The 16,685-nt window shown below is 46.3% G+C and overlaps 1 protein-coding gene across 2 annotated transcripts in view; it reads left to right on the top strand.

Annotated features, from left to right (window-relative positions):
* Positions 1-726: 726 nt before the first annotated feature.
* Positions 727-16,685, top strand: part of MAF (MAF bZIP transcription factor) — a 184,559-nt gene continuing 168,600 nt past the window's right edge. For both annotated transcript variants that reach the window (XM_059481164.1, XM_059481163.1), the window contains exons 1-2: positions 727-2,590; positions 13,262-13,328. In XM_059481164.1, coding sequence (XP_059337147.1) covers positions 1,503-2,590; positions 13,262-13,295 — 1,122 coding nt within the window. In that variant the 5' untranslated portion in view covers positions 727-1,502 and the 3' untranslated portion in view covers positions 13,296-13,328. The remainder of the gene's footprint in view (positions 2,591-13,261; positions 13,329-16,685) is intronic.

The raw sequence follows: 16,685 nt of genomic DNA, 5'->3' as shown, positions 1-16,685 counted from the left end.
TCCCGGAGCTCGGCACTGACCTGCGGACGAGAGATGGCGCTGTCGAGGTTCGAACCGAGCCGCTCCGCCGCTCCGCTCCAGCCGCCGCCGCTCCTCGGCCCCCGGACCGGCCCCAGCCCCCTCCCGCACGGGAAGGGAAGGGGGGCTGGGGGGGAGGCGAAAGTAAATACAATTAGTTCTAAATGTATTAAATTAATTAGTCCTGGCCCGCGCGCCGGGTGCGGCGGGACGGGGGCGCGGGGTTTGCAAACTTGCGGGGCTCTCACACCTCCGGGCGGGCGTGGGGGATGGAGGGATCGATGCCCCGTCCCCGAAACAAAATAATCAATAAGTGACCGGGGCGCCGCGGGGGTGCGGAGCGATGACCCGCGGCCGGCACGGGGGAAGGGCCGCCCGCCCGTCCGCAGGTACCGCGCCGGGCACGGCGGAGCCCCGCGCTGCCCGCTCCCTGCCGGGCGCTGCCGGCTCTCCCCGAGTACCGCGTCCGGCGCTCCCCCTCCCTGCTCCCGGCCGCCCGCAGCTCCTCCGCGCCCTCGGGTGCCGGGCCGGGCTCAGGGGCAGCGCCGGGCACTCCGCCCCGGGGCAGGGCGCTGGCCGCGGGCGCGCACGGTGCGGAGCGGGCCGGCGGCGGCCGAGCCGAGCCGAGCCGAGCCGAGCCGAGCCCGGGCGCGGTGCCGGCGGCCAGGAGGGGGTTAAGCGGGCGCTGACAGTCAGCTGAGCCCTGACTGACAGCCCGCAAAGTTTCCCTGTCGCTAGACTCTTATGCTAATGAGGCCGGGCGGCGCGCGCCCATTGGCCCGGCCCCGAGCCCGTGTCCCGCCTGACGTCACGGGCGCTATAAAACTCCGCAATGCTTTAAACTCTCCTGCCGGATCAAACCTTTAAATATTTTTCATCTTCTTGCTGTAGCTTTGAGGCCGAGTTGTTTTTTTCTCTCTCTCTCCTTTTTTTTTTTTTAAACTCTTATTAGTATTATTATTATTTTGGTTGCGATACAGACTTTGATTTTTTTTTTTTTTTTAATTTTTTTGCCTTCGCTCTCTTTCCCTCCTCCCTCCCCCGATGAACCTCTCTCCCCGCTCTGCACTTTGCAGGAGAGAGCCCAGAGGAAAAGCACCATGAAGTGTTAAAAATAACAAAACAAAACAACAACAACAACAAATTTACTCGCAACAACACCAGCTAACACTTCCAGCTGCGGCTCGCGAGCTGCGAAAGAGCGAGAGGAGAGAGAGAGAAGGGAGGGAGAGAGGAGGAAAAAAAAAAAACCCTCTATGCAAAAGGCGAATAGCGAGAGCCCCGCGCTCTGATGCATCAGCGGAGCCTCTGCGAGGGATAACGCGGAGCGGGAGAGGAGCCGCCGGGGCGCACCGGATCGGAGGCAGAGCAGGAGAGCGGAGCGGAGCTCGCCAAAAATCAAGCTGGCTCACCCGGTGGCGACTCAGAGCAGCCCCCTCGCTCCCGGAGCGCACCCTTTCTGGAGGACTCTCGGCAGCAAAAGGATGGCATCAGAGCTGGCGATGAGCAGCTCCGACCTGCCCACCAGTCCCCTGGCCATGGAATATGTTAATGACTTCGATCTGATGAAGTTTGAAGTGAAAAAGGAGCCGGTGGAGACCGATCGCATTATCAGCCAGTGCGGCCGCCTGATCGCCGGGGGATCGCTCTCCTCCACCCCGATGAGCACGCCCTGCAGCTCCGTGCCCCCGTCCCCCAGCTTCTCGGCGCCCAGCCCCGGCTCCGGCTCCGACCAGAAGACCCACCTGGAAGACTACTACTGGATGACGGGGTACCCGCAGCAGCTCAACCCGGAGGCGCTGGGCTTCAGCCCCGAGGACGCGGTGGAGGCGCTGATCAACAGCAGCCACCACCCGCTGCCCGGCGCCTTCGATGGCTATGCTAGAGGGCAGCAGCTGGCCGCGGCCGCCGGCGGCTCCGTGCCGGCCGAGGAGATGGGCTCGGCGGCCGCCGTGGTGTCGGCGGTGATCGCCGCGGCGGCGGCGCAGGGCGGCGCGCCCCACTACCACCACCACCACCACCACCCGCACCACGGCGGCGGCGGCGGCGGCGGCGGCGGCGGCGGGCACCCCCACGCCGCGGCGCCGGGCAGCGCGCCGCCCTCCTCCGCCTCCTCGGCCGCCGGCTCCGGCTCCGGCGGCGGCGGCGGCGGCGGCGGCGGCGCCGGGGGGCTGCACCACCCGCACCACGGCGGCGGCGGCGGCGGCGGCGGCGGCCTCCACTTCGACGACCGCTTCTCCGACGAGCAGCTGGTGACCATGTCGGTGCGGGAGCTGAACCGGCAGCTGCGGGGCGTCAGCAAGGAAGAGGTGATCCGGCTGAAGCAGAAGAGGAGGACCCTCAAAAACAGGGGCTATGCCCAGTCCTGCCGCTTCAAGAGGGTCCAGCAGCGGCACGTCCTGGAGTCGGAGAAGAACCAGCTGCTGCAGCAAGTGGAGCACCTAAAGCAGGAGATCTCCAGGCTGGTCCGGGAGAGGGACGCCTACAAGGAAAAGTACGAGAAGCTGGTCAGCAATGGCTTCAGAGAAAACGGATCCAGCAGCGACAACCCTTCCTCTCCAGAGTTTTTCATGTGAGTTCCCACAGCCTTGCCACCTTAACTAAAAGTTCTCCGTGTGAGTTGTTGTTGGGGGCTTTGCTAGAGCCACAACCCCGCTTGCCACCTTCTATTACCTTTTTTTAAAAAAGAAAAAAAAAACTCAAAACAATTTTAAAACAAAGTTGTTTTTTGGGTTGGTTTTTGTTTTTGTTTTTGTTTTCTTTTTAAGGTGGGCTGGCTCCGTGTTGGCCAACCTAAAGTTCTACATGAGTTTCCTTTCTGTTTATTATTATTATTATTATTATTTGTATTTTTTTTGTGGGGGCTTGCTGTTGTGTTTTTTTTATTAATTTGAAAGATCCAACTCGCCACCAACTCAGTTCTTCATATGAAGCTTGCTCTTCTTTGAAACCTGCCATCCACATTATATATATATATTTTTAAGTTCATGAGGTTTTTTTCTTTTGAGCTTGCTGTGTCCAAAAAGTCAGAGTTTTTTTTTTTTTGCCATCCTGAGTTCTTCATATGAGATTTGAGCTTTGCAAAAAGAAAAATAAAATTAAAAAAATATAAAAACTATACAAAACAAAAAAATACAAAAAAAAAAAAAAAAGTGAAAATTTTAGACTCCAGCTTGCTGAGTTCCATCAGTTTTTAGCGTTGTTGTGCAAAACTAGAGATATGCCTAGATCAACCTGCCAAAATCAAGCCTGCATCAACCTTCGGTGTGTTCATGTGAGTTTTGGCCTTAATCTGCCAAACGTGAGACTTTAGTCTGCCATTAGAATCCCATACTCATCTCATGCATTACGCTTGCTATTTTGTCTTAGCAACAATGAACTATAACTGTTTCAAAAGACTATGAAAAAGAGACATTATATTAATAAAAAACCCTGCATGCTGGTCATGTACGGTATAATTATTTTTTTTTCTTTTGCTTGGAAATGGACTTTTGGAGACTATTATGGCATGGCATTCATCCTTTTGTTTTATTGCCTCATCACTTTTTTGGGTTGAAAGCAAAAAAGTGCAACCTTTGATCTTCCTCCTCCTCTTCCTCCCATTAAAGTTTGCATCTGCTCTAAAACTGCTTTGAGTTACTCAAAACTTCAGACTTCCTTTTAAATGCACTGAAGCATTCCCTCTCAAAAAACCTGCCAGAATGGATTTTGGTAACTTAATGTGGCAAAAAAAATTAAAAAAAAATAATAAAAAACAAAAACACAGAAAGAACTTTGGAAAGATGTTCAAAAACAAAATTCACATCCCACTTGGGGGGACATTGAAACCATGCTGTTGCCTAAAAACAGTCTAAAATTAATTTTAAGTGATCTGCCCCATTTTTTTTTTTTCATTTTGCGTTTGGTCATTGTCAAATGTGGAATGCTCTGGGTTCCTAGTATATAATTTAATTCTAGTTTCTGTCATCTGTTAGCCCAGTTAAAATGTATGCTACAGATAAAGGAATGTTATAGATAAATTCGAAAGAGTTAGGTCTGTTTAGATGTAGATTTTTTTTTTTAAAGATTGATGCACTAAATTGTTTACTGTCGTGATGTAAAGGGGGGTAGAATTTGCAACGGGACTGTTTTAAAAAGTAGTTTATGCAGCATGTGCTTGCAACTTAAATATAAGTTGGGTATATGTAGTCCTTGCTATACCACTGACTGTATTTGAAAACCAAAGTATTAAAAGGGGGAGGCACCCCTGTTTATATCTATAGGGGTATTTTACATTTAAAATGTATGGGTTGTTTTTTTTTTTTTTTTTTTTTTCAAAATTGAAGTATTTGGGACTGAATTGCACTAAGATATAACCTGCAAGCATATAATACAAAAACAACAACAAAAAAATTACGAACCTGTTTAGAACGCTAATACAATTTATGCAGTTATAAAGATGGCATTACTGCACAGTTTTAAAATGATGCAGATTTTTTTACAGTTGTATTGTGGTGCAGAACTGGATTTTCTGTAACTTCAAAAATTCCACAGTTTTAAAGGCAATAATCAGTAAATTTTATTTTCAGGGACTGATATCCTGTCTTTTAAAAAAAAAAATGGAAAGTAAATCTTACCACAATAAATATAAAAAAATCTTGTCAGTTACTTTTTCTTTTACATATTTTGCTGTGCAAAATTGTTTTATATCTTGAGTTACTAACTAACCACGTGTGATGTTCCTATGTGCTTTTCTTTCATTTTCAACTCTATGGTTATATCGAAAGAGAGAATAATCTACAATAATAAACTGCATTTTTTTGATTCCGTACTCAGTTTCTTAGTGTGTAGTTCAAAGTTCCATAACTGCGAGCGCAGTACTTCAGCGTGCTGCCTGCCGAAGGGGCGATGCTCACCCACGAGCTGGACTCAGAAGTGTTCAGGAGGGGAGAAGGGAAGGCATAGCTCCGTGTAAAATGGAAAATTGTCACCTGCTAGGACTCCAGTTCTCTTTCAGGTAGATGAAAAAAAAAAAAACGTGAGCTTTCAGGTGCTGCTTCTGACTTCTCAGTAGTGCAGCGAGGGCAGTTTCAGTGACTCAGATCATCCCGCCAAGTTCTAGGAGATCTCAAAGGGGAGAGCTGCTTAAAAACCCGATGACATGATATGGCCCTGTATTTTGATTGTTTTATGATGGAGTGAAGTGAAAGAGAAGACTTCACATCCTCTTATCATCTGATCCCAGCTAAGCATGCCTGTCTCTAGTAAGAGATGACACTGCATCAGGCTTGGCTTGTCACAGAGCCACTTAATTCTAGATTGAAAAAATTCTTATCATTTTGGTCCATACTGCCTCCTTTTTTCTTTTCTTCGCTTTTTCACCCTTCTTTTTTCTTTTTTTTTTTACCCTGTGGAATTTTTTTTGTTTTGTTTTTGGTTTTTTTGCTTTTGTTTTGTTGTTTTTTCTTTTGCTACAGGCCTTAGAAAGTCCAGAGAGAGCTGAGGAGCGGAGAAAAAAAAATCCAAAGGACTTCCTCCAACTTTTGAGAGTTATTTGCTCTAAACAATCAACCCCAAAGGTTAATGTGCTAGAAACACTCAGGTCTCTGAGCCCCTCTTCACTGCAGTTCCCCATGTCAAAGGGCATTTGAACTTTGAAAGGCTCCTCAGATGCTCAACCCAGTTCATTTAAAGCCACCTTTCCCTGAGAGCCTGCAGCGTCCCTCAGCAGAGCGCTGTCCTGCTCTCTGAATGGGATTATCTGTCCCCTTTCTGTGAGAGGCAGAGGCCTCTCCGAAGGATGCTCCAGCCTCTCTAGGATGGGGGGGTTATCTCCACACCCAGGCTCATAAACCAAACACCTTTTTCTTCTCCTTTGTGTTTTTCCCCCGTACTGCTGGTGCAGCTTCTTCCCAGCAGTAAGGTCATCCCTTCTGGGTGCTGGTGGCCCTGAAGGGGCCCTGAAGGGACAGGACCTGTTGCCATCCCTCTGCCTGGCTGGTCCAGCCCCTGTCAAGGGTCGGGCTGCAAGGTCAAGGTGTGGCTCTGAGCCCCCCTGCAGCACTTGCACCCACGACAGCCTGTGTCAGTGGGCAGTGGCTGGTGCTGGAGGTCACTGTGCTCCTGCTGAGGTCCCTTTGCAGGGATGGACACTCTTCTGGTGACACTCGGCTTGCTCTCCAAAGCCGATGCTGTGTCTCACCCCTCCCCAGTGCCGGGGCACCAACCTGCCCTTTGGCATCTGACCTGCTGTTGCACCAGGGTTTGAGTAATGGTTCAAGCTCCAGATTCTGGTTAATTTGAGTTCCATTTTCTGGTTAATGTGTAATCTGTGGGTAAACTGGTTGCGATTGGCCCAGCTGGGAATTATCTCCTCTCATAAAGACAAGGCTGCTCGTTATTTTGTCTCCCACCTTCCCTTCCCTGACTGAGCCTTTACCGACGCCCAGGTGTTTTTGCAGAGACTCTGAAGCTTTGCTGCTGCCCTTGGTGAGAACAAGGAAGGGAAGGGACAAGACCTGTCATCAGCAGAGCCCCCGCTGAAGTGGTGCTGCAGCCCCCAAGGGAGCACAGAACCCCAAGCTGCCCAGAGCAGGACCACTTTTGGTCCAGCCTCATTCTCACACCCTGCTGTCTCTTCAGGCTTCCTTGCAAGCAAAGTTAGGAGCAGGCAATAGGATTTTAAAAGTACTGTGAATTGACTGAGTAGTGAAAAATGAGGAGAGCGCTGCTGCCTCCCTGAAGTGTCTTCTTTCACGGAGGGAAAAAACCAAACATCCTATTTGAACGATTTAAGAGATAAGAGAAAACCTTCCTAGAAACAGACTTCCTAGAATAGGGTGACAAAGGAAAAATTCCCATCACACCCCCAACCTGAGAGGGGAAAAAAGCTTTCTTCCAGTTTGGCATTGTGATGACAATCTTGCTTTGCACGTTAAAAAATGCAACCTTCCTTAGGCTGCATTTGAATTTTAACCTGAAACACGCCAACTGGCCGAGTGAAGGGGAAAAAAATAAGGTACACATTTTAATATTCACTAAAGCAAAGTGAGTATTGGGGTTCTCTGTATGAGTCATTGCAGGGGAGCGCCCACCTTTGCCGCAGGAGTGCTTGCTGAGGACTAATTGGAACCGCTCTGCTCTGAATAACCTACATTCATTAATCACCCCTTGCTTGACTCTGGCCTCAATCCTGCTCCCATTGAACTCAGAGGTGCAATCCTGGGGATTTCAAAGGGGAGCAGGATCCCACTGTTCTCCCACAGGTAAAAACCGGGTGGAATGCTGCCCGGGCCAGGCAATTGGGTGTCAAAAGGTGTGTGTGGTCTTAATCTGCCCATCACTAACAACATCCTATTTTTCCCATAGTCCTGTAGTGCCTTTCCATTTATTAACTACATTACAAAGAACTTTCATGTGACCGGTGCCGGGAGATACGTGCGTGGACAGCGGCCCTTTGCTGGCTGGGAAATGGTGTGCACTGAGGCTCAGCCCCCTCCTCCCTCCCCAGCCCACCTTGCTCCTAAGCTTTTTTAATTTCCACCCCCTAAAACAAAACGTAACCCTCTCCTGCCCTGCCTCCAGGCTTCTGCTGAGCAGAGGCCGAGAGTATTTTTTTGGTTCTGCTACAGCATTTTCCCTGCTTGAAAAAACATCATCCTGGACTGAATCCTAAAAAAAAAAGATGGGAGAAGGCAGGGAAATATCCCAGTCACACCAGTGCATATTTATTTCCTGAATTATTTCTCCCTAGGCATGCAGCAAGAAGTGCCCGTTTGCAAACTGAGCAGGGAGAGCTTCTATTTATTAGAAAGTCTTCATCACCCTTTTAAAACAAAAACTCCAGCGCTGAATCAAAATGTCACTTGAAAACTCCCCCCACGCGAAACATGGCAGCAAATTTTTAGTTTAAAAAATGAACTTTCCCAGCTCTTTTTTCTTTTCCCTTCCGAAAGCTTTTATGCAGCTGTTTCCTCCCCCTCCCTCTGCGTAGTGTGTAGGAAGTTCTTGATCTAGAATCATTCATAATTTTAATACCAATTTCTATTTGACATAATATACTAATATCAGATAGAGAGTGTAGCTGCTTCCTGGATTTAGGGAGGAAATGATGCATATATCAGAATTATCTGCTCAGATGCCAGAACTACATTGGTGTCATTTCAGCATGTGCTGTGTTGAAAGGAAATCCTCTATATTTATTACTCCGATCATCAGAGGAGCTAAATGGACCCACTGTTTCTGACACCTGTTCAGATGGCTGAATTTAAAATTTCATGCAGAAAAAAAAAAATAAATCCTACATACTTCAATGTTAGGAATTAAGGTTTTTTTAATACACTTTTTTCCCTCCCTCTTTCCGAATCGCTGTGTTGTGAGCGGCTGCCATGAGGCTTGGGCATTCCGGGGGTAGCTATGGAGAGCGGGATAGATTTTGTTTGCTCAGCTCTGACAAAAACCAATCCTGCTTGAACAGAATACACACACACACAGAGTCTGTAACTAAATGCTTCAGATCTCTGTTTTAAGTGCAGGTCTCAGTATGAATAACATGATGTAGCACACCCCAGAACGTGGCAGAGGTGAGCGGCCAAGAAAGAACTCGTCTTTTCAGGAAGGAGCTGAGCACTGAACCACTTCATAATTTTAAGGCTCCTCTAATGAATTTTTTTTGGGCATAGCAGGTACAAATCAATAGATTAAAATACTGTACACTCTGCTGCATCTAATTCTTGACTGCCTGAAATTGCGGGGGAGGACCGAGAATAACATTTGTCACTCTGAGGGCTGAGTGCATTCAGATTTGTGAGCTCTAAGCCAACACAATGCAAAAATAGTCCAGGATATGACTTAAGTTATCAAGTGAAAAGCAAGAGGCCAGGGATCTGCGAGGCTGTAGTTGGCAGACAGGCAGCTCCATCCCGAGCTATCTATCACCGTATCGGGTTGACCCGGCACAGTGTGACAACATCTCAGTGCCCTCGATGCACGCTGCCTGTATTTCAGCGCTCTCTGAAACGATCGTTTTCGTTCACTATTGCTGCATCCACTTTTTTCCCTCCAAATTCTGCTTTTAAAACTGTGTCACTTGCGACACACAGTGAAGCGTGCAGGCCTGTAATCGTGGTGCAGTGAGTGACGAGGACAGAACTTGCCCTGCCTCTCTCCTTGCTTGTTTTGAAGCTCTGTGGACTTTGTGACATGATTTGCTTTTTTTCCTAATTAATAAATGTCACTGTTTTGTAATGCATCTCAATGCAACACTTTACATGGAAGAAATCAAAGCCAGAGGAGAAGTTTTCTAGAACTGGTGTTTCTCCTCCATGCAGAAAAAAAATCCCCAGTAAATAACAAATCCAGCAGTGTCCTCAAGTTTCCAGCGGGGGTAGAGTTTGAAGTGTCCCTGGGTGCTGCTCTCAATTGTTAATTCATAAAGACCCACAGTCCTGAGCAATGCTGCCCCAGCTTGTCCTGATACAGCAGAGATGCCGATGGCTGTGGACGGAGGCGTTGAGCCTCAACACCCTGTTCCAGCGAAGGCTCTGGCATCTCCCTGACATTCAGTCCTTGGGCTTTCCATTAAATCTGGGTGTCCCCGAAAGGCGGCAGGGTGTGGGGACAGCGGGGTGTCGGCAGAGCTCGGAGCCCACACGCCTTTGCCTCCCTGCCGCCACCCGGCCGGGGGAGCAGCAGCCCTGGGGAAGGTTCTGGCACGGATTTTCACCTCCCTGCTTCCAGCAGCTCCTGATCGCCCCGGGCCGGGGCTGTCTGTGCAGGGATGCGGCCCCTCCCCGTCCCTCACGGCACCGGGGCCGCGGCCGGCGGGGTCGCTTGGGGGGCGGCCGGGCCCCCTGGGGGCTGCCCTCAGCCCGGCCCGGCCAGGCCGGCACGTCCAGGGGCACAGCGGGCACAGCTCCCGGCCCGGGCACCGCTCTGACCCCAGGCAAAGCCCTGTCCCCGGCACAGCCCCCGGTCCAGGCACAGTTCTGATCCCGGGCACAGCCCCCGGTCCAGGCACAGTTCTGATCCCGGGCACAGCCCTGTCCCCGGCACAGTCTCGACCCGGACACAGTCCCCGGCCCCGGCATAGCCCCCGGCCCCGGCACAGCCTCGGCCTGGCACAACTCCCGGGCACAGCCCTCGTCCCCAGCACAGCCTTGACCCCCGGCACAGCCCCTGTCCCCGCTATAGTCCTGGTCCCTGGCCTTGGCCCAGTCCCTGTCCCCGGGCACAGCCCCCGAGGGCTGCAGCGGCCGCCCAGCCGCGGGTCCCGCCGCAGCCAGGTGCGGGGGACAGGCCCCGCCGCCCGGGAGGGGCAGGAAGGTGAGGACAGCACCGCTGTTTGTTTGTTTCTTGTTTGTTTCTCTCTAAATCCCATCCCTGCAACAAAAGGGGAGTCTGGGCGGAACTATGGATCCGTCTGGCCGCGCATCCAGAGCGGAGCTCCGGTTGTCACCCGGCGGCTCCCACGGGCCGCCCGGCCCTAGGTATGTCCACAGAGCACTTCCCTCGGCTTTGGTCACAGTATTTCCAATTTTTCTTTTTCTTTTTCTTTTTCTTTTTCTTTTTCTTTTTCTTTTTCTTTTTCTTTTTCTTTTTCTTTTTCTTTTTCTTTTTCTTTTTCTTTTTCTTTTTCTTTTTCTTTTTCTTTTTCTTTCCTTTTCCCTTCTCTTCCCCCTTTCCCTCTCCCTTTCCCTTTCCCTTTCCCTTTCCCTTTCCCTTTCCCTTTCCCTTTCCCTTTCCCTTTCCCTTTCCCTTTCCCTTTCCCTTTATCTTCTTTCCCTTTCCCCTCTCCCTTTTTCTCTCGTTTTCCTTTTTCTCTCTCATTCTTTTTTCTTTCTTATTTTCCATTTCCTTTTTCTATTTCTTCCCTTTTTTTCCCCCCAGTTCTTGAATTTTCCTCCTTTTCTTCTTTTCTTTTTCCTTCATACCTGTGCACACACAGAGACAAATCTAAACCCAACGGCAATCAAAGAGATCTTTTAAAATGACTTTTTGGATCAGGCTTTGAGTTCTCTGCAGGGAGCAAGAATGGGAGCAGGCAGGATTTACATTTCATGGCTTTTAAAGAATCTCAAGTGCGGGGAACGGCGTTTGCCGAGGCTGAGTTTCACAAGTCTGTGTGGATGTGCCTCGGAATGTGTATATGATTAAGCTTAAAGCCCTCTTCTGTAAGAAAGCAGGCAGATTCCCTTTCGTGCAGCCTGAGCCCTGCTTCTCCAATTTTGAAACAAAACTTCTTGCCAAGGCCTTGGCAGTGGGATATCACTGCTGAAGGGGATGGGATCAGGGTGTTGGTATTGTCTCCCAAAGCTGAGGTGTCTCCACTGCAAACAGCCCCTTCTCCCTCAAGCACTGAGAGCCGTGACAATAAAAATGATCCCAAAATTGAACCTAACAAGACCTAGTATTTTTTTTTTACTTTCCTACCCCTTCCCCCCAGCTTGACTGCTTCCAAACTCCCTGATGAAAGCATTTTAATATGTAGGAAGAGCTGCCGGAGTGTGCAATGCGATTCAGTGTTCTGTGGTGTAGGATGAACAGATTTTCCTTTCCGTAGGGTTTCCTCCTGCAAAGTCATTGTAGAGGAGGGAATACTGTAAGATTAAATCTGGTTAAAATACTATATTCATGTCACACCAGATACGGTCTCCAGACTGTGCACAGTCTTTCAGCTTCCTTTATTGTGAAATCCTTTTAAAATAGCACAGTATAGTGTAGAGAACTTATTGAAGTATAACTGTCTTACACCAACTCTGTCAGATAAAATGAAGGAAAGTGATCAGGCTTCTTAAATTAATAAATCTGCTTAGTGTCTCTCGTTGCCTTCATGCTCTCTTACTGTCTTTGACTCTTTCCTTATTAATAAACTGATAGTTAAATAAAGCTGCTAAGTGAAGCAATGCACCTTGTCGGTGGAAGAGGGTTGGTGTTCCAGGTGTGCTGTGCTGGGAATGGTTGTGGGTTTAGGGCAGGGATGGCCACAGCAAAGACTGAAAGCAGGCTGACCACATCAGTTTCTAGATGCTCCTCAGGTGTGAGGCCTGAGTACCTGTTCCTCTCAGCCCCCTGCATTAATAGCAGGATGAATTAACCGATTGGCATGAAAGGAGAGGTCGTCCTGAGAAAAATGACACCAAAGGTCCACAGGAGTCATTTGCTTTTAGAGATCCCGGGCCAGGTGCCAAGTATTGCATTTATCTAAGCACCATCCTGTTTCTCAAAAAAACCTCAAAAAACAAAACAACAAACTCCAAACCTGAAAGAAAAAAATCAAACTAAAACAATAAGGTAACATATTTTTCGGTGGTCAGTGGGTCCTTTCAAAGAGGGGTGGGTTCTTTTGAGCTGGGAGCCTTGGGTGGGATGTGGGACAGGGATTATTCAGCTGGCTCTAAATGTGCTGCCCACTTTTGTTTTCAGAGCTGCAGAGCTAATCTGGAACCAAAATGCTGGAAAAGAGCCTACAGTTTGTCTTGTCTTTTTTTTTTTTTTTATTCAAGTCGATCGGGCTTGTGGTTTATCCTTGCTCTGATTATGCTGCACGGTTCCAATAAATGCACGGAGCTCAAACATTCCTGCAGGCACTTCATAGGAAATACATGTGTGTGTCTGTGCATGCACACTCAGGGAGGGAAACTTGATTGTAAGGGACACAGCCAAATATCCATATTTAAGAAATGTGGATTGACTCACTGATTTATCTCACTTATTGTACAAAGATTCACTCTATGTTGATTTTTTTTTTAAATTAGGTTTTAAATATGTGTTGACAGGATGAATTTGTACAGTGTGAGTAACTGCAGGGGGAAATGACAGCTCTGCTTTTGTTATTAAACTACTGTCTTGAAAATAATGGACTGTGTACAAAAATTGATTATTATTTTGCCAATTACATTAGTGCAGCTAATAACAATCATTAAGAAAGAAATACAGAAAGCTACACACTTTCAGATATTAGAAACTGATATTCACTAGTGAGGCAAAAAATACGTGTTCTTAAGGTAATTTGTCAGTAAGAATCTCCTGTTATTAATGTGAAGTAAATACTAAATATGTGAACTAGAAATGTTTCACTTCAAACTGTGTTCATTTCTTCTTCACTCAGCCAGAATTAATAAACACTACAAGAGACTTTCTAAATTTAATTTAGGATTTGCATATAAAAGGTCCTATTCTGTACCATAGTGGCACAACAGACAGGCTTTATGATGTTAAATATTCCTTTTAATAATAGTTTATTTTAATATATTTACTAAATTAGGTACCCGAGAGAATCATCTACAACGGTGATGTGAAAAATCCCTGTTACCTGAGGTCAAAAATAAAAGGTATGTTTTCCTTTTCATTAGCAATTTGCCATATTTCAGCAGGGGTGGTAATTTCTCTGCTTTGTTTTCTGCTGCTAAGACGGTGCTTTCTGCTCAGCCCTGGGGAGCCGCTGGCAGGCTGTGGTGCAGTTTCCTGGGCTTTTGGGCGAGGCTGATTTCAGGTGCCTACAAGAACCACTTGTAATGATGGGGCTTTGTACTTTTGTCAGCCAGGCAGCTCTCTCGTGTCCCACACCTCATATATAGTGCTTTGCAGATGTTTTCTTTCTTTTTCTTCAAATGCTGGCGTTCAGACATCAGCTGCGGGGATTAAGGATGGGTCTTCTGAAGATCTCCCTCAGATCTTGATGAAAATCATGAGTCTGTGTTAGATGACTTCAGTACTTACAAATTACAATAGAGTTTAATTTACAGCACTGCTTTCCTCTGGAAATTCATGTTCATTCAATCTGTCAACATTGACTAAAAAATATGCTGCTAATGAAAATGTGGGAATTAAAACTTTCAATCCCTTCCCCTGCTAGACTCAAACAGGCACTTTATTTTTTTTATTCCATGGAATCTGACTTTTATTGACCTTGACTATAAAAATACTAAGTGGGTTAAATGAGCACCAAGGTTGCAATGACAGATTCCTGTGTGAATTTTTTTTATGAAACCTCCTATTTTAGTTAAGAACACAGCCTGCCGTGCAGCCTGCCACGCTTTGATCAACGGTTAAGTGCTGTTAAAAACAGCTGAATTTTATTAGCTCATGGAATTAAGCTTGTTTAAATAATAGATTTAATTTTTATCTTTTAAAAGAAATGTAAATAATAAATTAAAATAATAGATTTCTTTGTTAATTTTGAAAATAAATTTAAGTAACAGATTCATTATTTAAAATTTAAGTGAGGATGGGGAGGGTGTAACTGGTGCTGTAGCCTGTACATTAAATGGAACTGAGAGAAGGTTTTAAAGGTGTATGGGTTGTAGGAATAGGTTTCTCAAGGAGCACTACAGGACCTTCATTTTAAGCCTGATGCTCCTCTTACTTCCCTGAGGAACACCCTGGATAGGGTTTTGCCTGCATTGCATTTTTTTTTCTGTTTTTCACCACTGTAAATGAGAGGGAAGCCAGCTCACTCGCGTTTTTTATGAAAACTCAGAGTGCAATATGCTTTTTTTGCAAGAATACAGCCAAGTTGCTATCAGCTGGAGTAAATACATGAAGTGTGTATTTTAATAGCAAAGGTGCAGCACTTGTTTCATCAGCTTGCTCTTGGGGAAACATTTCTAATTTCAATGATCCCATAGGAAAATCTGGCATGCTTCCTGTAATTCATATATGTGACTATTAGATTTATACAAATTAGTGATATTTATTTTTATCCCTATAATAAAAAAGGAAATGTTTTTCCCTTATCGACACTTGTGATCTCAAGACTTGCTTAGCCTGCTGCTCTCTGGGACAATTCCTTGTGTCTTCCTTCACTATTCTGTGGTTATATTTTCCCATATTGTAGACAAAAAACCCCACAAAACAACCAGCAGCAAAATCTGTTAGTTTTAAGCAAATAGCTCTTGGGTCTTGGAAGAGTTAACAAACTTTTACGGCAAGGTTCAGGCAGTTCTGACCCCTATGGTAATATTTCATCTAAGGTTACTGTTGGGAGAGAAATCAAATTTCAGCTGTGAACATGATTGACAGGTGAAAGCAAGAGAGAGAAAGACATCTGGTCAGATGGGGAATTTGGGCAGGAGAAGGACAATTCAGGGAAGTGTCTCTGTGATATTAGGAATAATAAGCTTAGATATGAAAACTCCGATCCTCCACACTGTCTGGAGGAGAGCTCACTTGATATTCATGGAGCTGGCTTGGTTGGGGGAATTTAAGACTGTACATTTATAGTAGTGGACAGTAGTCTCCACGGTCTGACTTACTAACTTGGCTCCTTTGAAGGAATTATGTTATTTCTGGCAAACTTGAAGGATTTCAGGGCCGTTTATTTAATGACTGTGACAGGAATAGTTGGTGGTTGCTGGTTAAGAGGTTCTCACCATGATGTCCCTGGCAGGTCAGGCAGCAGCAGGGGTGGTGGAGGCCAGGACTGGTGTCACTCCATGTCCTCCCACTTCTGACAGCTTTCAGAGGAAGCACTGCAGGATGAATTTTGTGTTTATACACTCTTATACCAGCAACAAAATTAGTAGCTACCCCATAAAATACCACTAAGTGTCCATTGTGCTGTTTTACAAAGCAACAGTTATTTTGCAAAGATTGTGTTTTGTCTTATTCCAGCAGCACCAGCTAACATCCCTTACAATACATACATAACCCCAGGTGTGTTTCACTGTGCTTCAGTGTATTTTATTTGGTGCAGGAAAGCTTTTCCATCCTCCAGTGTCATGGAATATCCCTGTATTTCCTGATCAGCATGATGATGTTGGAAAGTAGAATTTACTTTTGACATAAAAAATGTAGCCAGGTTTTTTTCTAAAAAAGGGAAGAAAAAATTTGTTGGTTTTTTTATCACTGTAACAATGTTTCAGTTTTCAAAGAGGCTCTGAATGACCTTTTTAGAGCTCCAAGGGCAGGATGAGGCAATGATGGACCCTAAATTGCATCCTACCTACATCCCAGGTGAGAGGAAAGATCCTGGGTGGACTTCTGGCCCCACTGAAGCCTTTGGTAAAATCACCCTTTAATTCCTGGGCCCCACACTTCCACCACAAAGGAATATCTACAGGGGTGGTTGTAAAATAAAAAGCAAAATCTGAACTTATACGGAGGTAGCTGAGCTGTGAATTCCCAGGATGGATGTTCTTATTTGGGAGTAAGGGTGGATTTCCCCCTTCCCTACTACAGCTAAGCTGCTTTCAAAATATAATAAATTACCCAGGAAAATCCACTCTTATTCTAGAGTAGGAGTGTCCACCCAGGCAATGACTAGCACTGCAGTATAGTTTATTTCCTAATTTCCCCATATGGATGAGACCTGAACTAAGGGGAGAATAAGGAGCAGTAAAGAACAGAAATGTATTTTCTGTTCCTTTTCCAGTTTGCCTCCAAGACTTTTCACACAGGGGAAATCATGGTGCTCTGAAAATACACATTTACTTACTTTTCACTGCTATTCCTGCATTTGCACATGCATTTTTGAAAAACATTTGTGTTTTGTATAAGACCTTTTGCATTCTCATACTATTCACGTGTATTTTTGATGTGCAGTTGAGTCTGTCTGTTCATGACATCATTTCTCTTTTCATGGCCGTGGCCTGGGATATCAAACTACCCAACTTCACTGGAAATTAGATATTTTTTTTATTCCTAGACTGTACATCTGATAAAATTGAAAATTAAAGCTAAGAACTGTA

Source organism: Ammospiza nelsoni, chromosome 13, assembly GCF_027579445.1.
Source record: "Ammospiza nelsoni isolate bAmmNel1 chromosome 13, bAmmNel1.pri, whole genome shotgun sequence".
Taxonomy (NCBI): Eukaryota; Metazoa; Chordata; class Aves; order Passeriformes; family Passerellidae; genus Ammospiza; species Ammospiza nelsoni.
The sequence above is the reverse complement of the archived record's forward strand: the minus strand, read 5'-3'. Positions and strand labels throughout refer to the sequence as shown.